A 22,394-nucleotide genomic window follows, 5' to 3' on the forward strand; every position below is an offset into this window, starting at 1 on the left:
ATCCCAATATTATAGGGTCTAAAGCTTACTTCCGGCTGAAAGCGCTAAGTGTCCTCATTGGGGGCGTGGTCTGTATTTGATTCTATGGAGCCTTTTGAGAGGTCAACATGGATGCCATCTAATCTACCCATGGAGCCCATGTAATATGAGTTTTTACTTTGGCGTGAGAATTTCAAGTCTTTAAGCTTCCCTGTGGACCATTTGGGCCTTCTTGGATTTGAGCTTTCTCAGGCCTGCATTGTTGGGGCTCTTTTGGTTAATTTATTAATTAGGGGCACTTCCTACTTGATTTCGTGGGTGCTCTGCTCGACTAGACTTCCTGGGTGCACCCTGGTCCCTTTAAGGCTTCTTGTGTTTGTCTTTCTTTACACTCTCGTGATCTCTTTCTTCTTTTTGTATTGTCTGGACCACTTTGGGCCAACCAATTTTCATGAGCATCATACTTAATTATACGAAAGGCATAAAAGTAAACTTAAGCCTCAAATAGAACTAATAATTTTTATTAATTTTAAATATGCAAGAATACAATATTCAAAAAAAGTGATCATTTTGCGTAAAACTGAATATGTTTGTGGATATATTAATTAATATACGATTTAATAACCCAAAATAGTTATTCTGACTCACTCACACTTAATAAATAATATAAATAATAAAAACATAAAAGTTAAAAATTAAAAAAAAATGAAGAGATTGGGATATCTGAGATTTTTATTTTTATTTAATTAATTAATTCATATATAATTGATTAATTGATTCATATATAGCCCACAAAAGACTTCAATATACACATATTAAGATACAAAGTAATTAATTAATTAATAAATGTCATCATCCATCTTCCCTCTATAAATAGAGTCAATGGTGCAACCTAAAAGCATCCATCCACCTACAATATTTCTCTAATTTTGCAATTGCCACAACACCAATAATTAACAATGGGTCTCCTAAAAAAGTCTATCTTAATCTTCTTGATCATGGTGATGGTTATAATGCAGAAGCCATGTGAAGCTGGCCGACAATTGGGAGAAACACACAACGCCGTTGATCTCCCGTCATCAATGGAACAACTTGACAAACTCTACACTCAGTCGCCCCAGGTTGTTGTTGTCCCACCCATCGCTGTTGTCCCACCCTCCATCCCATCGCTCCAAATTCCTCCACCTCCAATTCCTCCAATTCCTCTAACCTCCTATGGTGTTGTACCATTCTACACTCAATCGCTTCAAAACATTCCTCCCATCTCTTACGGTTTTGTGCCACCCTACACCCAATCGCTCCAGGTTCCTCTGGGCTCCAACAGTGATGTTTCACCTCCTTAATCTAAAATAGGATCGGGTTGACCATATAAATACACATCTACACAAGATCTAGAGAAGTTGATTCTCTTGTAGTAAATAAGTGTAGAATAAATATTAATTCTTGTTTGAAATAATACATAAAAGTTTAATATACCTCAAAAATTGAAGAAAAGTTTCATCTTCTCTCTACACCATATATATACATATATGTTTACATATTTATTGTATTTCCAACTCGATGCTTTTCTCACTCCAAGTTTTTCTTACTTTATGTCTTATGAATTTAATACAAATTACCCCCTGTGAAAATATACCAAATTATTTTTCTGTGTTTGTGATAGAGCAATTAATTTACCTCCTCACATGGTTTTCCATAATACACGCGCTTTTTACTTATTTTTTTTATTATATTGAATTTGAATTATTTAAAAATCATTGGATCTTATTTAAATCAAATGTTCAAATTCAATTATAGATCAATGGCTTAGATCTTACTCAACCCAAAATCAAAGGTCTAAATTTATAATTTTAAATTTACCTAATATATATATATATAAATGTTAATTTAAAAGTACATTATATGTAATGAATTAATATATAATTATACCTATATATATATATAGAGAGAGAGAGAGAGAGAAAGGGCAACAAGGGCAAGTTGGGGAGGGGGTTTGGGTGCAGCGACGGCAAGTTGGAAAAGGTTGTTTGGGCACAGCTACAAGGAAAGGGACGGGGGAGGGAAGCGCGGCGAGGTGGAGGACGGCAACGGTCATGGAGATTGAGGTGGTAGACTAAGGGGGGAAAGGGCGGGGGTGGGGTCTTTTTTAAAGAAAAAAAATATTATATATTTTATATGAAAACTAGTATTTTAGTTTTTAATAAATATTTAGTTATATTAAAATTATTAAAATTTTACATATAATATATTATATAAAAATAATATTTTATTTTTAAAAAAATCATGCACAGTTGCAAGAGGGGTGAGTGCACTACACACCTCTGTAAGGGGTAAATTGCTTAAATTTTAAGAATATAATAAAGTAATTTGATATTTTTTTTATTTCATAGGGAATATTTTGCACACTACCCATATCACAGCAAGGTAGCTTGCATTTTTCCCCAAGTCTTATTATTGCATTCGATGGCGGTTGTAATCATGAAACATATCGGTTGGTTAATAATAAATATTTGTAACAAATAATTTTTTGGGAAAATTGCAATTTTCGTCCAGTTTCTTAGGGGCGGTGGCGTTTACAGTCCAGGTCTTTTTCAAAATAGTATAGTAGAACAGTAATTAAAAAATTTGGCAATTTTAGGACAAATTACCCTAAATCAGCCGGAATTGTGCACGTTTGGGGCATGTGAGCGTCTGAAAATTGGGGGAAGCATACGTGTTCGGTGATACCGCTCACGTGTAAAAAAAAGGGGGGCCAAACATGACGTGGCAAAGTTGACGTGGAAAAAAAGGTCATGTCAGCTTGCCTATTAAAATCGCTCTTTTTGCTCTGCAAAACGCATTCACAGCTTACCCATAATCTTTGCCATGCAAGAAAAAATTCGCTCCCAAGGCACGATTTAAGGAGAAATTGAGCAAGAAATTGAAATGAGCAGCATTTCATCTCTTGTCGATTGCTATTGTGGAAAGAGGGCAGTGCTTCGGACCTCATGGACTGAGATCAATCCTGGAAGGAGATTTCATTCATGTAAAAACTACAATGTAAGTTTGTTTTTCTTTTTTGTTCATCTCCACTTTGCTGAATTTTCTCCTCATTATATTTTTCTTATTTTCTTAACTGATTGTAGATGGGTGGGTGTGGTTTTTTTTATTGGGAGGACCCTCCAATGTGTAGAAGGGCGCGTACAATTATCCCAGGTTTATTGCGCAAGAAGAATGAAATGGAAGCTGAAATTTTGAAACTAAATTTCAGGCATGGAAGACTTTGGAGACAGACAGTTGTTTTGTTGGTTGTTTGCATAATGTGCATTTGGGTGAGTGTTTGATTGTGTTCGAAGAAGCAACAAGAAAAATGTAGGGTGTAGAAGATGAAGAAGATGGTTAGGCTTAGTAGGGTGTAAAAGATGAAGAAGATGGTTAGGCTTTGAATGTATTGTATTTGGTATTTTTGAAGTACTTGTATCACAAAATCCATATGTAATCATTTGGTTATGTGTAATGGAATTTTCCCCTGTTTCAATGTATTGTATTATATTTAGTATTTAGTATTTAGTTTCATCTTTCAATTAATTATATTACAAATTCATATGTTACCATTTGGTTATGTGTAATGAAATTTCTGCACATTACTTTTCTTGCAAACCAAAACTTCAACATTTCCTGCAAACCAAACAAAAAATTCATGTTACCATTTGGACTGTAATATACATACTTTCTGGAAAAATTTCTGCACACCAAAACTTCAACAATGCAAACAAAAACAGAACACTCAAATACCCCTGTTTCATGGCATTTCACTTCACTTGCACAATGCAACCAATGCAAACAGAAAACATAACTCATAATTTCTGCAAACAGAAAAGTAATGGATAACTCATAACTCATAATTTCTGCAAACATAATTTCTGCAAACAGAAAACAGAACTCATAATTTCTGCCAAGAATTCTTACATTGCAATGTATTTGACTTCATGACATTTCACAAACACTATCCACAAAAACTCCATTCCTACCACCCCAACACAAAAACTGATTCACAAAAGCAAGTGCACAAAAACTACTTTTGCCCGTGATCCTCAGAACTTTGGGAAGGCCAGCTAGAGATGTCAACCCACTTTCTCCCATGCTCCTTCACTATTGTCTTGGAAATAGGAGCTGCTGGCCTGCTTGAAAAGGAGGGCATGAAACTGGTACCAGTCATTAGAGGAGGTGCCCTGATGTTGAGTCTCAGTTGCAATGTCACTTGGGGTCAGAATGACATGTTTGTGTTGGCCATCTACAATTGTTCGTACATTGTAGGCCCTTGAACACATGGTGGAGTTGGGTGTAGGGCCAGGTTCTGTCAGTATTTCTGGCTCCACATCATGCTGCATTGGCTCATGTTGTTCCACAATTGGAGGTAAAATTGGTGGTTGATCATTTACTCAACTATCACTAGCAGGCATAGTCACCTAATTCAATATCATTGAACACACGGTCAACCAATTTGTACAATATGATTAAACACCCATAAAAAAATGAGCATACTTACCCTATTTGGATCTTCATAGACATAATGTTTCCTCTTCCTTGTAGTGCTTGTGGACGATGAACCTGCCTGAAAATGAAAATTAATATACAAAAGAGTACATTAGTTTATATGTATACAACAGATTATGTATAGAAATAAAAGTGAATATTGAGGTACCTTTGAAAACAATGCATTCATTTCAATCTCATCAAGCCCAGGTTCTTGCATGTCCTTATATAAGGCACATCCCTTTGCATTATGCCCCTCTTCACCACATATCTTGCAGTGGTGTTTGACATGTTGCCTTCTGAGTTTAATCTGTTTCTTCTGCTTTTTCTTTCCATCTTTTTCTTTACCTTCATCAGGCTCTCTATTTCTTGCTCCAGCAGGTCTTCAAGGACCCCGTCCAAAATTTAGAGGCAACGGAGGAATGAAGTCTGTCTCAGCCCACAGCATTTCACCACTGATTGGTATTGTAGCAGGTTCATACACTGACTTGTATGTATCCACATTGTAGTAAGGGTGAACCATCTCTTCAGGCTGCAAATTTTGATTAAAAATTGCACTGCATGCATGCTTGCAAGGGATTCCTAACAACTGCCACAATCTACATGTACATGTTCTCCTCTCCAAATCCACTAAGAACTGACTCCCATCATAACATGAAATTTGATAGTATCTATCATTGGCCTTAATAGGGATGCAGTCACCAATTTTATCAATGTGTTTCTGCAGCAACTTTTTAATTTTGGGGCACAGAGTTCCTTTCCACTTCTTGGATGCTTTTTCCCTGTTTTCTTGCAACCTTCGCATTAGATATTCCCTTATCCATTCTAGCATTGTAAGAATAGGCTTATTTCTTGCATCCATTATGTTTGCATTGAAGCTTTCACAACAATTATTAAGTAACATATCACATTTTGGCAATTCAGTAAAATGTGACTTACTCCACTCACTTGGGGGCTTTTAATTCAACCAATCAAAAGCTTTCTCATCTAACTTCTTTATCTCTTCCATTCTTAGTTTAAACTCCCCCATTGTGCTTGCTCTTGCTGCTTTCCACATTGCATTTTTATATGCAAGACCCCTAAAACCCGCAATCTTGAAATTATTGTGTAAATTTCCTACACAAAACCTGTGTGCAGCATTAGGAAAGACACTTTGAAAAGCCTGTAAAAGTCTTTTCTGTTTGTCTGACATAAAAGTGTATTCACTGTGCCTCTGAATACACACATCCTGTTTCAGCACCGTTAAGAACCATTCTCATGTGTCTGTAGACTCCCTCTAGACCACAACATATGCAATGGGGTACAAGTTATTATTCGGGTCCACCCCGACAGCAGTTAGCAATATTCCCTTATGAGGTCCCTTCAAATGACAACCATCTACACATATAATAGGCCTACAACCTCCCAAAAATCCCTGCTTCAAAGCACTGAAACAAACATAGAACTTTTCAAATCTGTTCTGCCCATTTTCATCATTAATCCCCACAATGCAAGCTGCAATAGGCATGTTTCTAAGTTCACAACCATAGAACACAGCTACTGTTATAGATTCTGTTTCAGGGTCTGTAAAAAGAGCATACAAAAAAAAGAAACCGAAGCAACATAGCAATAACAACACACCAACATTATAATAGCAATTTAATGGGGGGCCACGTTTCCCCTTTACAAAATAGCAATACAAAAAAAAAAAAAAAACAGACACACACACACAAAACAACAAAACAGCAGGAGACAATGTTTCCCCTTTTCACAATACCAAATTTATTTTCTTTAAATACTATTTTTGAGAGCACTAAGCACAATGCAAGCAAAATAACAAAAAAAAAATGGAGGAACCACTTACGATAAGCAGGCGGTGGCATATTCACATGCCTGTCTGCGCGAATGACGACCATCTTCCCACAATCGATTTTACAGCTGTGAAAACTCATTTTCCTTCGTGCTAAAGTCCAGTAATTGTGTTTTTACTCTTTTTTCTTTCTTTACAATTTAGGGATTTGGCTGGGGAAATTTACCCCTCTTTCTTTACCCCACTCTGTAAAAGAGGTGAGAAGACGACGGCACGTGAGAAAGACGTGCTGACTGTTTTCCCTCGAACACTTTCCACATTGGCAAGCTAACGTGGCCTTTTTTCCCACATCAGCTTTGCCACGTCATGTTTGGCCCCCCTTTTTTTTTTTACATGTAAGCGGTATCACCGGACATGTATGCTTTCCCCAATTTTCAGACGCTCACGTGCCCCAAACGTGCACAATTTCGGCTGATTTAGGGTAATTTGTCCTAAAATTGCCAATTTTTTTTAATTACTGTTCTACTATACTATTTTGAAAAAGACCTGAACTGGAAACGCCACCGCCCTTAAGAAACTGGACGAAAATTGCAATTTGCCCTAATTTTTTATTGTGGCCATGCAACGATTGTTGACTATGGGTTTTGTAAGACTGGCTAAAATATTTGCTATGCTAAAAGTCATAGCAACTATTTTTCTTATGGCTCTTAAATGTGACAAATAATTTTTTCATAATGAAAAAAAATTATTTTGTAGATAAATTTTATTTAACTGTGATTAGTAATAGCGATTTATCATAATTTTTAATCATATTCATTTATATTGTAGTCAATAATTTTTTTTTCTAGTGTATAAAACAATAAGAATGATAAAAGTTAAAAAGATAATTAATGACACTCTTCTCTCTAGAGGTTTGGTGTATTTATATTTAAATTCTCGTAATTTAAAAAATTATATTTAATACACCTAAAATTCGCATCTGTCTAACAAATAGGTCCCTTTGTTAATTAAAATTTATTTAATTTATTTTATATTAATAAAAAAACTATATGAAAATAGATATTTACCCTCGATTAACTTATTACTAACTTAGTGTGGGTCAAATAATTTTTTTCTTAAATAAACTATCCCTACAACAATGAAGATATACCTCCTATATGCATAAACGTATGACGATATATTAGAATAATTTGGTCACAAAAAAAATTATTTGATTTGTAATAAATTAAATAATTCAATCGGGGTAAATTTAAATTTTTATCCAATTTTTTTAATAATATCAGCAAATTAGGTGAAATTTTACTATCCGATATTTGTTAGATGGAAGCTAACTTCAGATGTGTTGGATATGATTTTTCAAATTTAAAAAATTTTAGTATAATTACATTAAATCTCAGGGAATGTGAGTGTAATTAACCCTTAATTTTATTTTACATTATTAATTTGATTTTGATTCGATAGGTTGAGGAATAGTAATCTTTTATCATTTATCAGCAAAATATAGATTTTTCTACCCATTAAAAATAAAAGTAGATAATACTATTTATCATTTAAACATAAAAAAAGGGTCTTATTGATTTATATTACATATATATATATATATTTCAGAAATCAATTCAGACTAATTTCTTCAAAACAAATAAAATAACATTTTGTGTTTAAACAATAAATAAACTATTTTTTTTTATTTTTGAATTGGCTAAATGAATTTTATGTGTATGTGATAAACAATAAAAAGAATATAATTTATTAAATGATCAGATCAAAATCTAATAAAAATATTCAAGATAATTCAGTAGATGAAAATAATCCAACTTAGGATGCCACATTAATTACATATTTTATCGTCATTATTCTTCTTATTGTCTTATATTAGATATGATGCGTGTAAGAAACGTATGTATGAAATAAATGATGCAAGCAAAAAATGCAGTGATAGGTCCACTTAGAGTGGAAAATGGTAAAATAAGTGTTAGAAGGTAAAAATTATCAAACGAGTAAAGAAAAGAGTGAGATTGCTCAATTTTGTATATAATTATAAATAGCTTGATATGAAATTAAAGTTATAAGTACAAACTTACAATGCTTCTTTAAACTAACATGGTAGCAAAAAACGTGAAGGTTGTAGTATGGGGCTCAAAGTGAAGAATATGCCAAAACATATGAAGGTGTGAATTTGTCTGTCTCATCATGTCCTTCTCCCACTAGAGGAGCTCCCTATTTATAAGCAATTACAAGATTGTTAGAAAAGATCACAAATCTAGGGGAGTATGGCCTCAAACTTGTTAGGTAATGCTAAATCCCCCTCAGATGGTGCAGAGTCCCCAACGATTGGATTCCCTCGGACTTGAGGGGGGGTAGCTGAAGGATCCCCTCAAATTCGGGGGACTGTTGGAGTCTGTTGTGTATCAATTGGGAGATAAAAATGCCTTCTCGAATTTTCAGGAAGGTTGATGAGAAGGCCTCTCCCAGCCAAACTTCAAATCTACTAAGATTTATAATACTTCTCCCTGAGGAAACCACGTATCCCTTAGGGTGCTACTAGTCCTTATCTCATTCTGTGAGAGGGACCTCTAAAGGTTTTGCGTAGTTGCCACTTAAGTCCCCGTGGGTGCCATGTGAAGAATCTTTGATTTTAATTGGGGAACTCCCAATCTTAAGCCTCCTTATGGTCCTATGAGATTTATAATAACCCCACCTATGGATGATTAGATGACTGGTTCAGCCATATGAGACTTTTGCACTTCATGCAAATTGCAATATAAGTAAGTAGATATGGTTTTCCTCCTACATATTTCTCAAAGGAAGAATGGCAAATCAACTTTACAATTGCACGACATAATTATCACAACTAAGTAGATTTCTACCTATTTCTACATCCAAGTTTACCTATCTATGAAAAATTTAAGAGGAGGAAAATGAAAACTGTGATCCCTATCAAAATTAAATATAACAAAAAAGAAATTTTTTTAATGCATCAACAATAAACTAAAACTGCGACGATGTAGACGGCCGGTCATCTTGCTTCTCTATTAGCACACACCTCGATGGTGGACCAAACATGCTCAATATCACCTACAGAAAAACAGAGGAATCATCGATCGTTCCAACATTCAGAAGGTCAAAATCTGAATAGATTGTAAAGATAATTTTCATAAACCTCCCATGAATTTCGAGCATATATAACAGAAACTCATCGATCTTGAAAAATTCCAATACCGATCTTGGATTGCAAAATTATAATGTATATTTTCATGAAATAGAGGGAATTCTTTCTTCAAAATATGTCCAAATCCCTGAGTTAAAGTTTGCAAAAAACGGCCGAGGGACATCTCCGTTTCATTCATAAGACAGATAAACGGGTACGAAGGGTATGAATCTTACAGGTAAAAAGACGAGGCCGTGCAAGAAACCAAGAAGCACCAATGAAAGATACATTTTGAAATAGTAAACCTGCAAACCGGAGAATAACATTAGAAGTAGAACGAAATGCGTTGTTTGATATACAAGCCTTTAGATAGCAAGATCGCATACCACAAAAACTTCTGTCCTCGAAAAGCACAAAACAAGCACTCCAACAAGCTTTGTTAGTGTGATTCCACTGCACGAAAAAGTGAAATCATTTTTTAACAGCTTTGAGTCGAGGAGTTACCGGTATCAATATGGGAGAGAAACAGAACACTCGGAAGACAAGAGTAGTCGATAGAGTAATATTAAAGAGAATATCAACTGAACAAAAGCTTCTTCGACTAAGAAGGGAAAACTCGAACCTGAATACTGAAGCCCCCATGGTTGTCAGAGCTTCTTTCATCCGTTGATTCCTATCTCCGCTGCTCACCTGACATAACAACGTAATTCAGGGATCATTAAATCAACTATATTAACAAACCTTTCAATAGCTTTTTGCAAATATTACAGACTTCTTAGTGTTGGATGATTGATACAATTTTTATCCGACAAGCAAGTATGCATTATAGATATAGTGTGCTAAGCATCGAAAATTCATGTTAACCAAAAATATTCATGTGGATTTTATCAATTGTTTGTTAGCGCCCGCTTTCTTTTCCCCCTAAATACTAGATAAAGCAACAAAACATTATTGACATGTGTCTGATTTCCGTCCTAACATGTGCTAATTCTGTTTTCTTAGTCCCCTGTGCATGCGAATTCAAAGAAGGAAAAAGATTATAATATTAAGACATGGAAAAAAAAGGGATAAATATTGAGAAAATAAGAAGAGAAACCTCACCAAGAAAGCATGAGTGATATGCACACAGAACTCAACGGCGATACCCACCGACATCACGAGGTTCACAACGGACAACGCGTTCAGTTGGATATTTAGGATTGCCATTATACCCTGAAAGGAGACGTTTTATAAATGAAAGCATGCTAGAATTTTAGACCTTTCTTTTTCCAACTGGTATATGAATCATTAGAAAGAAAGAAAAACGTACCAAAAGATCCACAACGATCATCACTAAAACGAGTAGAATTATTGCTGAAGTCCAGAAACTAAACACAAAAAAGAATAAAATGAAAATAGGAACTGAATGAAATACAATAATTGGACGAAGGAGTAAGGATGATATTCACATAGCAAGAGAAAAATACTGACCTGCATGTGATAACCAAGCAAACAACAAAAACTGCACCTGTTAAATTGTCAAAAGAAACGAGATATCTTAAGAGTTTAGCCCGAAGAAAATGCACCGGCCCAAGTTGATTGAAGCGTAAAAAGAACTAACCAATAGCTATAGCGAGGTTGATCAGAGCTGTCTTCCATATATTAAGGTACTGCTCGAAGAACATATAAAAGACGGCATATGGAAAGACATCAATCTGTACCAGCAAAATCAAATGTCAGCAGAACGATAACACCACCGCAAGGGATTCTTTATACTAGCAGAGAAGTCAATGGACCGTAAACATACTAGCTTTGCTAACTGGTTATAATTGCAGAATCTGTAAAGTAGGAAATTCTTAGGATTGCTAAAAAAATTTTCATGAAAATACAAAATGAAGTGAACTGCTAAATAAAAGTGCAGCAGAGAGAAATCAAGACCACCCAGCTTGAGAATAAATGTTTAAACTAATTATCCTCAAGGTACAACTCTTCTCCAGAAGAATTACCTTTAAAGATTCAGACATTTTCGAACTAAAATCTCGTGCAGCCCGCATTGAGTTTACGTAGTCAATCTGGAAACAGTAAAAATGTAAAATAGCGGCAAGTCATACTCATTACGTGTTTCAACAACATAACAGAATAAAAGATCATCACACAAACTTGCAAAAAATGATTACCTGTTTGTTAAGGGGAGTGTGGTATGTCCGAAATGCTGATGCTCGTATTATTCCATCCTCATAGCCTAACAACATATGGTTATAAAATCACAACTTTTAGAGACAGAAATAGCTTTGGGCTTAGTAAATTTCACAAAGTTCGGCAAGAAACATGATTATCCAAATTTCCACCTTTGAGTTCGACGCTGCTTGTATACGCCCCATTTCCACCTTTAGCACAATCAGCGGAAGGTAAAGCACTAAGGAACCATGGCAGCTTTTCCCTGAATTGTTCAGTGGATGGACGATCGTTTTGTAACTCTGAGTGTCGGAAACACTGAAAAATACCCGTGTTAGTCACTATTTTCAACCAAAAGTCATTTTCTCTTTGCCTCACCAATTTGTCCATTTTTTTTTTCGGGGGGGGGGGGGGGGGGGAAGATGGTTAAGTTACCGTTGTACAGTCCTTGCACACTGAGCTGAGTCCACAAGAACCACTACTTGACGAACAACAAGGAGGCTGAAACAGAAAAATGTTCCATCAGATATACTGCAAAGGTCACATACAATTTTTAAGAAAACAAGAGGAGGATTATCGCACAGCTTGAAAGAGCAATAACTTACGAAACCCACTCAGCTTTACCCCAAAAAATTGCATATTTTACAAGAATTTGGTGACATGAACACACAATTATTCTGTTCTAGTGAGCGTATACTAAGGTGGAAAGTAGAAAAAAAAAATTACCTAAAACTATACTCTTTATCCTGGTTTTTCTGTGATTTATATGACTTTGACATCATCTGTCTAAAACTTTTTAGAATCTTAAAATTATTTATCTCGAGAGAACTAGCAACATGTCTTATCATAGTTGAATTATGAAAAATCTTTGAAAACCAATGAAATGTGAACTCAACTGACAAAAGAAAAGCTATTCAGAGGCAATATAATTAGTGAAAACAAGTTTGTATATTTAAGATGAAATAACAAATCAATATCTGAGCGTATTGGGGACCTGATCGTCAGGAGGACAGTAGCTCCCGTTTGTGAATTTTCGACAACACCCAAAAGCTTCAGGAGAGAGCCAAACAAGAAAATCATCAAGCCATGAAGCTGCAGGTTTAGCTATATAACTCGACTCTGGTACTAAGGATGCTCTTGCAATCTGCAGAATACAGGAAGTTTCAAGTTAGAAATAGTAACTTCAAAGAAATTAAACCTATCCAGACATGAAACTTAGGGATATCCTATGACCGAGGAATATAGTGAAATACAGAGTGTGTGCATGAGAGACTGGACAAAAGCCCAATTTCTCTCCCAGTGGCCAACAACTATCTGATATTGTAATGATTAGAAAGTAGCTGTGTCTTAATACAATGGATTTACCTCATTTAGAAGAGAATTGGAATCACACTGACTGATGGAACAGAGCTGGTTTGTTTGTCTTGATTCTGAACTGAAGAAACAAAAAAGATGGGCATAATAAGAAATTCATTACGAAATAAAAGTCTACAAGTAGTTAAGAACTTTAAGTACAGCAGAAAGCAACGTAGTTCATGTTGTCTCTAGAAGGCCGTGGAAATGCATAAACTCATTTACTATTTCCCAGATAGATGATGTAAGCATCTCGCTCCCGCAGTCAAACCTCTTTATCATATGGAGGAATACCAACACACAAGGAAATAGCCATAACCACGTTTCTCTTTCTTTATCTTTTCTGTTTATGCTCTGATGATGTCCGAGATGGGTGGATATTTCCACAGACGTACGAGTGAAGAATGAAATTTCAAGTCTATAGAAGCACATTCCCTGAAGGGACATCAAAAATGAATTCCCAAGAAATAAGCATCATATTGAGGACAAATGACAGACCTGAAATTGTAGTTTTGCACCACAAAGTAGAGTGGCGGACCAATTCTTAGATATTCAGCGAGATTATTAAAGTAACCCTGCAGGAATGAATATAACTACGAGTATAAGGTTTCTAAAGAATGAACAAAAGGTGTATACCATAATACAAAATGGTAAGTGATTAAGACCTGAAGATACGAGTCTCGAGGAAGAACAATTTGCTGTTCTAAACCAGGTTCAATTCTTGGACATAACGCCTTGATCAGTCAATAAAGAAAATTAACTCTTTGGACCACAAATGAAATAACTACTAAGACATATGAACCATACATTAAAAGAATGGGAAAAAGGTAGTGCTACAACTTACTATGCTTGCCAGCGCAAATGCACTAAAAGCACAGACAACCAGCAGTTTTACACCCCAAAGGTTCAGAATGGGAGCATGAATTTCCTAGACAAAGGGAAATCACGGGTTATTGTACGACAAAGAAAAAACATAAATGTCAGAGCTTACAGTCATTAGAAACCAAACACCACAGATCGGATTTTTATCAACTAGAAACTATCAATAACCCAGTTCTCAAAACCCATCCACAATTTCGAGAGATTTTAAGGTACCTGAAGTTCACTCAAAATAAAAGGAAAGAATAAGAAAATTCTGTATTTATCCTGTTCTTTTACATCTTGCACGAACTAAGGATATAGTCCTTGAATGCATGCCAGATTCTTCACAAGGATGCATATTAATTAGACAAAAGAAAGAATCAAGCCCATCTCTTACCTTCATATATCGAGCAAGCAATCCGAGTTTCTGCTGATGGCTGCCTACAATTTCACAAGCAGTCTTTACTTTAGCTTTGTGTTTTTATCATATAATAGGCATGCAATAAGATAGCATGACCAAAAGAAAAAGCATATTGCTCAACGAGATTCCCCAAAAGTACCTTTCTCCAGCTCCGCATTCGAACCAGATACTTTGATACAAGGAAAACAATCGATCCTGTTATCCTCAGCTCTTAGGAAGTCAAAAACAATTAAGGCAACAAATGCAGTGACTTGAAGTAGGAAATCCAAGAGAACAGCCAGTGCTGCAAACAATGGGTGCATAAGAGTTAAACAAGAAACACATATTAGGTATATAGTTACTTGGCAGTCACTATGATAGCATCTCTCTTGGATAGTGTAAAAGATGCAAAATTAAGATTTAACTGATAAGAGTTCCAACCTGCAAACATGGAAAAGACACGGCAAGCTGGCATAGGGATGAAACTCCCAACTGCAAATGCCAAGACCTCCGCCAGACTAGCTAGGGTTATAGAAGGCCCAACTTCTACAAGTGCATTACTAATCCGTCCCTCTATAGGCAGTTCTACCTGTTGTCGCTTTACTGCATGAACCAATATGCACATGTTGTCTACTCCAACCTGACAATCATGGAAAATGCCAATCAACGCATCAAGAGTAGAAAACAGTACACAAATCCATTTTGTGCACATGTTGGTGCCTCTCTGTTTGAGAAGATGAATGTGCCAGACTCATTTTATGAACCTAATTACACATCCATGGTTGGCCAATTTGTTTGAAATGCCAAGTTTTGGAGCTGTTCTCACCAGAGACTAGCACTGCTGAGTTCAACTTTTCAACATGAATAATGTGTTATGCAACAAAAGCTCAAGAACATCTGATAAAATTGAATCTTCCTCAAACCTACAACTATCATTTAAAAATTCTGAACAGAAAAATCTTTTTGGAGAAGAACGAAAAGCATGAAAATTGACAAAGTTAAGAAGATACAGTTAAGTACTTCGAGAACAAAACTTACTGCCAATACAAGAAAAGGAATGACTTCCATTATTATTAGTGTTGATTTGACTCCAATTGCACTGAAGAATCCAACTGATCCAAGTACGGATAACATGACAAGAACAACCCCTGATAGGCCAAGCAATACCTGTGGAAGCATATGTGCAGTATCAACCAAATAAGAGAATGTCAAGGTGATACTTGAAAGTAGGAAAATTGGAATTTTCACAGAGCAACGCTAAAATACACACACAATATCAGAACAATAACAACAAAATTGTGTGATTTGTTTTCCAGAAATCTCAGAAATTTTATAAAATGTGTGTGTGTGTGTGTCGAGGGGGGATATACTTTTTTAGATGCGTAAGAAAATTTTAAATATCCATGGAAACAAAGGCTATCTGTTAAATCATACCTTAGAGGAGATATAATAGGAAGAGAAACGAGGAGCATCTCCCAGAGTCAAGGATATGTAAGCAAACATGACAAGATAGCTTATCTGAAACAGAAAAATAAATGTAAGAGCTGACAATACCATCCCATATCTTATATTCTTTGAAAATGGATTTTGTATTATATTGACGAACTAGTTGGGGAAATACAAAATATAATAGAGGCATGAGTTGGATTCAATCAAATAAGCAATTATGTTGTTCCTCTGCAACTGAAAAATGAGCGAATATGTTGTATGGAGATTTGGGGGATTTCGGAAATAGATATATATATATATATACAGAGAGAGAGAGAGAGAGAGAGAGAAAGCCCCCTACCAAAATAGTGATAGCATCTGCAGTACTTTCTCTTTTTAATTCTTCCTCAACAGAGCTTTCTGATGAAAATGCGAGTGTTAAATTCCTGGATTGCACCATTGGCAAGAGCTCCTCCTGCATAATTTTACTGATTAAGTATCACAGGGATTTATTAGATAAAGCATGAGGAGCAAAGAAAGACCGCATATGCACACTAATGTATATGCGAACAAATGTGAACCTTTGCTAGCTGAATAAAGGCTTTCTCCCATGCCACTGCCCTCTTGGTACCATTTCCTTCTTCATCAATTTCATTGTTAACAGGATAAGTCACAATGAATGCAGAAGCCTGTTTGAAATGACTGGTTATGTTTATATATTTCATACACACAAACTCAACCAACATGAGGTACAAGCAATACCTCAGAATAGTTATTTCCAGAGAAACCACCAAGAGCAGTGCTTGGATCAAGCGGGGCTTTAAATGCACTGGCACATGTATCTGCTGAGGTATAATGCTATAAAATATAGACCACAAATAAGTGTCTCTAGCAACAAATTAGCATAAAGTTCAAAGACAGGGAAGGGCTTTGGATGTTATATATAAAGATGGAGACCACTAAAAATACCTGAAAACAGTATTCAACGTGTTCAAGACCCCCAAAGCTGTCATAATTTTGCTGATCCATCTTGAAATACTGTAAACAAAGGAAATATTTGCCAGTTATACAGAAGTCCAATCATGAAAACAAAAAAACAGGCTTCGAAGCATTATAGTGAATCAGCAAACCACAAATATCCAACGGAATAGTTAGAAATGAGATCTAGGAGACAAGTTACTAAAAAATAGATAGTGTTCGCGTATATAGTTTAGTCAATAACGTGGTCCATCTTGCCATTAAGTCGCCCAAAGGTTTTCTGAAATCAATAGAACGGGAAATTCACAGTCATGCTCTTTATTGTGTCTTATGACGTGATTGCCATGTTAATGTCTTCAAGATGCAAATCACCGACCTCTAAGCTTCAAATCCAATGAATTTTAGATCATTCATGACCATAGCAAGCTCTCAGGGCCTCCAATTGAAATTAAAAATTCTAAAGTATCCCAAGGAAAATGTGATCTTAATGTTGATAGATAGAGGAAATGCAGTAACTAGAACACGAAAATCTAGTACCCCACTACACCTTCAGCAGGCAAGAAACGCTTTATGAGCAGCTCAACTTGTCAAGTAGAGAAACAAAGAAGCTAAGTCCTAAGGGGCAAAATTCGTCATGTCTTGATCCTAATTTAGCTGCTTCATCTGTGATATCCTCTAGCAAATACATATGAGTATATTTTAAGGATATGATAAGACAGCCACTTTCCTAGTTTGTAAACAATTCCTTTTAGGATTGATACAGAATTGAATCTTTCTGTAGCTTGGAATGTGAATAGAGTGGAGAAATATGCAAGAAATTCTCAGATTTCTGAAAACATAGTACCTGAAGAACACTTTGAGTCGCACAATCATTGCCAAGTGGCTTCATGCAAATGTCAGTAAGAGATATCATCAAACCCGAGTAATTAGCTCTGATAGCATCCACCTATAACAGTTAATATTAGATAATCTCTATGAAGCAACTAATTCATTGCTGTAGAATAACGAATTTTAAATCCAAAATAGAGGGATGCATTTTCGCCAACTTACAGAGAAGGTAGCAAACAAGTTTTACCTTTTTCTGGATATCAAATAATAAATTGATATTGCTATCTGTCACAATGCTAGGTGCTTTTCCATGCACAGTGTCTGGAATTGTTGCAATTATGAGCTGAAAAGTTTCAACACTAGATTCTCAATCTGAGTACAGTTCCAGACAAAGATGCAGCAACATTAACTATAAATATAAGGTACCTGCTCAATCCGGTAAAAAGGAGCAAGATGACTGTCGAAAAATTGTTTCTCTTTGGCAGCTCTACTTCCAGGGCCTACCCATAACTGGAGAGGTAATAGGTCAAAAATTATCTATATTTAAGAGATAAGGCGGAAACTTACTGGAAGACATTAGAAATAAATGGGCTTAACATGGTAACATCAAATGCCGAAACTTTCTCTACCCTGGCCAAGTTGTGGCACCACATTTGTCGTGTCATGTATTGTAGCAAAATCAACCCAAGGAAACCACCCAAATAATCTTAGGAAAATATGTTTTACGAGATCCTACTACGAATTCATTTTATTGAAGCAAATAAAGGGATGTACAGCAGAGCTTCATAAACTCCAGGTGATTGGACACGGAGATTGACTGTCGTCAGTACAAAAATAACAGAAGTAGTTTTGATACAAATGAAAGCAATCATAATAAAATTTAGTAACTATTATACCTTCTCAGGCCTTGTCTCCACTTGGAAACGAATTAGACCTAAGCAAAGCACTAAAACGATGCCAACTGAGGAGCATAATACAAGGATTGGATTTCTTGCCACCCACGTTCCGTATCTCCTGAAACAGACAGCCAATGAACCATGTCAGAAGAGATTCAAGTAAACAAAAGAAAATCAGTATTCTTGCACAAGACTATGATTAACTCGATGACATTGTAAATCACCTGTAAAACTTTGACATATACCCTTGAACAATAGAAAGCTGTACACCATTGGTAATTTGGGGAACATCCTCAAGCATCTGAGATAAGCAAATGACAAGATTCCATAAGGAGATTGGCATGGATAACTGCCAACTAAAATCAGCACGACGACTGAATGTAACCAGTACAAGAATCAAATGGGACTTTTTCAGAATGAAGAACAGTATAAATCTCCAGAATGAGGTAAAGGACAAAAGAAAAAGAAAACATTTGACATAGCATTGATGAAATATATGATCCCAGAAAACAAACATTCTTGCTGTAACAGCTGCATTACTTTGGCACCATAGAACCTCACAAGTGAGGGAGAAAAGTAGGGGATGCATACTCCAAAACATAGATTCGCATGACAAGAAAAGCAATCACATATTAGAAATTCATATTGGTATGCACCTGCATTGGGATATTCTCATCCTTTTGACTGTTTGCACGGCGAATGATGCCACCATTAGGGACATTAACTAATGGCTTGGTTCTAGATGCAGGACTCCTGTTCCTTTTCCTGTGGACAAAACCCCAGCCGAGAAATACAGAGACGAGTATAATGTACAGTATTGCTACTGCAACCTCAACACATTTTGCCTGCACTTACGAATAAATGGAAACACATTAAGTTCAAGTAATTCAAATAACTAAGAAGACTAGTGAAAATAGCTTATCAAACTTTTGTATCATGTCAATCTTGAATTATGAGGCATTTACAGGTTCAAAAATGAAGGTCCACAGAAAGAATGAGCTTAGCCATCTAAACTAAATTTTCTCACCTTTAGAGAACCTATTCTCACTGAACAAGAACCTTTCTTGGGAGGAGGAGGAAGAGCAGAATTTGAACAGACTGCAGAAGCAGGACAATCACCACATGAGCAGCCTAAAGAAGTGTCCCCACATGAATATGTGGACACATTCATAGGTATCATTCCTGATGACTCTGGGGCAGATGGCAAAAAGTTGATAGCATATGGTGATCCTGGTACCCCAAGCCCTGCCCGTCTACCGATAAATGCATACCATTCTGCCATACATAATCACTGATTAGCAAGCTCTCCAGATCCAAGGAAAAGATCACAATATATTAAAAAAAAAAAATCAGAAAGAAAGAAAGCATAGAGTTCTGTGACAATTTCAGGTAACTTAGGCAGTTCAATGATGATGTTTAGTTCCATGATTCATGCTGCTAACAGTACCCGACTAAAAAGCTTACCTCTGAAATTTTTGGCACCAGCACCAATAAATTCTATGGCTCGAGTATTCATTGTACCAAATTTTACATCTTTGCAGGATTCAAACATTCCCTGACCAAAAGTGTCAGTTATGTAAAAGTCGATTCCATCAACAGTCAAATTGCTACCAACCTGGACAGAGGACATCAGGAAAAGGAGAGAATTAATGTCTTAGGATCTAACAAAGTAATTCATATCAGATGTCTGATGTTAGAATATGAGCTACATTCACTTTCTGAAGAGCTAAAACATACGGATGTAAGATGACATGGACTAAAACGAATTTTAGTGAGCTCAAAATGATCGTAAGTTTTCCCATAACCATCAAATAAAACAAAATCAAGATGACCCTGATGAGTGAGCACAAAATGACTGAAAGTTTTCTTCCCATAATTATCCAGTATAGGGAAAAGGTAGCAAGGTTTTAGGAAACAGACATCGGCAAAAATATCTTAGTTACTAGTTAAATTAATTGGTAATTGATGAAGAGAATGGAAGTAAATTGTCTTTCTCCCGAAAGTAACAGAATCATATTATCAGGATTCACAACTACAGAAATGATTTAGTTGAATTACTGACCTTGGCAATAGAAGTCACATTAATAAACTGACTCTGATTAGGAGAACATGTAAGCTCACAGAATAGATTCAAGAAATTTCTCAAGCATGCTGGACAACCTACAAGGAAAGGAATTGCCTGCAACAAATAAACTAAGAGAATATAAGTCATTTGTTGTTGTCAGAAGTAAGATAGAAATAACAGTAACAAAAAAGAAAGACCAACACAAGTGAGCATCAATCACTCTAGTCCAACTTAACATTGGCACTTCTAACTGTCAGCATTTCTTGCGAAACATATTAACATCTAGATGGTTAATTTGCATGATAACAAGAATCGACACTTTTAAGAATTGCCAATCTTTTCTTTCATACACTTTGGTAACTCAAATTTAAAATACCATCTGAACCTATATACAGCGAACGAAAGAAATCCATAGCCAAGCCACTGGCAAAGCTGAACAGTATCATAAAATCAACAACAGAGTTCAATTTCTTACTTGCTGAACTTGTGTTCGCAATGTATTGAACTGTGCCTCTGTACAACACACATTTCCGGTAATTGTGGGGCACAAACTTTGAATCTTTGCTGATAGCAATTCATCGGGCTGTCAGCAAAAAAAAAAAAACATTAAACAAACCCAACTCAGAGACCTATGAGAAATCAAGAACTCAAAGTTATAATCATGGCACAACAGATATAGAAACAGTAAGTTCCGACCAATGAAGCTGGCACTACCTACCTTGACGGCCGGGGAACCAACAGGGCAATTCAGCACTTTACCATCACTTCGCGCTCCACAAATGTCGTACATGGCACAGTAATCTTCGGAATGTCTTTGTCTAACAACCAGAAACAATTGTGATCAATTTATCTAGTTCAACCAAGATTGCAAATAGCTGCAACTGAAGATAAACCAGGAAAGAAAAAAAATGACTATCAAACACCAATAATCCGTAGAACAAACACTTGTTCCTCTAAACTCCATATCACTTGCTTGTTTAGAGAAAGAAAAATTCACTTAAATCTAACGTTTTAAAAGGAAAAGAAACCATAAACACGAAACACTTTTTTATTCTGCGGAAAACAACTCCTATGACTCCAAATGGCTTTCAAAACCTTCTGACTGATTCACTTTCCCGAGTACACACATAAAAGACAGCAAGAAAATCACAGACACACACACTTCAATGTTGTCAGATATGAACTTGAACAATCAATAACCATTTCCCAACAGACAAGAAGCATACCCCCCAGTGTCGTTACTCGTCAACAGAAACCTCGTATCAGACCGCTCCCCATTCACCATAGCCGCCGCCACGACCACCACAAAAAACACCTGCAAAGAATCCCATATCAAGCCACAATTGTTTTCCACCCAACACTCCTCCAATTCCACCCACCAAAAGAAAAAAAAACGAAACCCGAAGAAACACCACCGAAACAGCAGCGTCCGAAGCACCTGAAACACAACTCTCCGGTGACTCACCGTAAACACAGAACGCTGGAAGACCCTCATTTTCCTCCTCTGCGAATAGCCCATTGCTGGCAATGGACCTTGTATCCAAATGGGAACCAAAAGCTCAGCCCCCAATCAAGTTATATACACAAGTACAAGAGAGTTAAAGAGTCCAGAGTCAATGTGAAAGGTTGTATATATATACAGTCATACAACATATACATACACAGATAAATACTGCTGTATATATATATATATATATATATATATGAGAGAGAGAGAGAGAGAGAGAGAGAGTGGGGAGTTTGAAGTGATGCAAGCTCGCCGCGAGTTTTAAGGAAGAAAATCCGACGACGGACGGAATCAGGACGTTTTAAAAAAAATAAATAATTATATTAGGAATTGACGAAAATGCCCTTACTTTCGGTCCTTTTGTCGTGTAAGGAGTAATGAATAATGTTTCCCATTCACACCTCTACGTATCATTACATTTTACTATTGCCCATTGGTAGAGATAGTTTTTTGTTTTTTTAATAATTAAATAATTTTATAATTCAAATTTGGG

General features: G+C 36.0%; 1 protein-coding gene and 1 long non-coding RNA gene across 2 annotated transcripts; one reads left to right on the forward strand and one right to left on the reverse strand.

The window, feature by feature from the left end:
- The first annotated feature begins 884 nt into the window (after positions 1 to 884).
- On the forward strand, positions 885 to 3,508 carry LOC148789110 (uncharacterized). Its single transcript, XR_016064065.1, has 2 exons — positions 885 to 3,018; positions 3,105 to 3,508. It is a non-coding gene; the product is annotated as an uncharacterized LOC148789110 (long non-coding RNA).
- Positions 3,509 to 9,027: 5,519 nt separating this feature from the next.
- On the reverse strand, positions 9,028 to 22,097 carry LOC105178667 (uncharacterized). Its single transcript, XM_088877658.1, has 39 exons — positions 21,860 to 22,097; positions 21,621 to 21,709; positions 21,113 to 21,212; positions 20,870 to 20,977; positions 20,392 to 20,508; positions 19,794 to 19,944; positions 19,357 to 19,604; positions 18,986 to 19,174; positions 18,554 to 18,630; positions 18,330 to 18,447; positions 17,860 to 17,943; positions 17,681 to 17,776; positions 17,450 to 17,551; positions 16,597 to 16,665; positions 16,390 to 16,485; positions 16,209 to 16,316; positions 15,989 to 16,102; positions 15,634 to 15,717; positions 15,238 to 15,366; positions 14,641 to 14,839; positions 14,360 to 14,503; positions 14,197 to 14,240; positions 13,783 to 13,866; positions 13,604 to 13,672; positions 13,437 to 13,513; positions 12,951 to 13,020; positions 12,580 to 12,729; positions 12,021 to 12,086; positions 11,759 to 11,903; positions 11,588 to 11,652; positions 11,417 to 11,482; positions 11,032 to 11,125; positions 10,902 to 10,938; positions 10,741 to 10,798; positions 10,528 to 10,643; positions 10,054 to 10,116; positions 9,818 to 9,884; positions 9,668 to 9,736; positions 9,028 to 9,358 (listed from the first exon to the last, which is right to left on the reverse strand). Exons 1-39 carry the CDS (start codon positions 21,911 to 21,913, stop codon positions 9,272 to 9,274), a joined length of 3,903 nt encoding a protein of 1,300 aa, XP_088733784.1. The 5' UTR covers positions 21,914 to 22,097; the 3' UTR covers positions 9,028 to 9,271.
- Between the last annotated feature and the right edge of the window lie 297 nt (positions 22,098 to 22,394).

This window comes from Sesamum indicum, linkage group LG2, assembly GCF_026168435.1.
Source record: "Sesamum indicum cultivar Baizhima isolate 11 linkage group LG2, ASM2616843v1, whole genome shotgun sequence".
Classification (NCBI taxonomy): Eukaryota; Viridiplantae; Streptophyta; class Magnoliopsida; order Lamiales; family Pedaliaceae; genus Sesamum; species Sesamum indicum.

What these genes read in the sequence shown, in the direction of transcription:
- LOC105178667 (XM_088877658.1), bottom strand. Translation starts at nt 21,913, where the DNA reads ATGGGCTATTCGCAGAGGAGGAAAATGAGGGTCTTCCAGCGTTCTGTG. An exon ending in CAGATGCTATCACTATTTTG is followed by an intron (nt 15,718 to 15,988) that starts GTAGGGGGCTTT and finishes TTTCTGTTTCAG; the next exon opens with ATAAGCTATCTTGTCATGTT. An exon ending in TGCTTGCTCGATATATGAAG is followed by an intron (nt 13,867 to 14,196) that starts GTAAGAGATGGG and finishes CCCTTTGTCTAG; the next exon opens with GAAATTCATGCTCCCATTCT.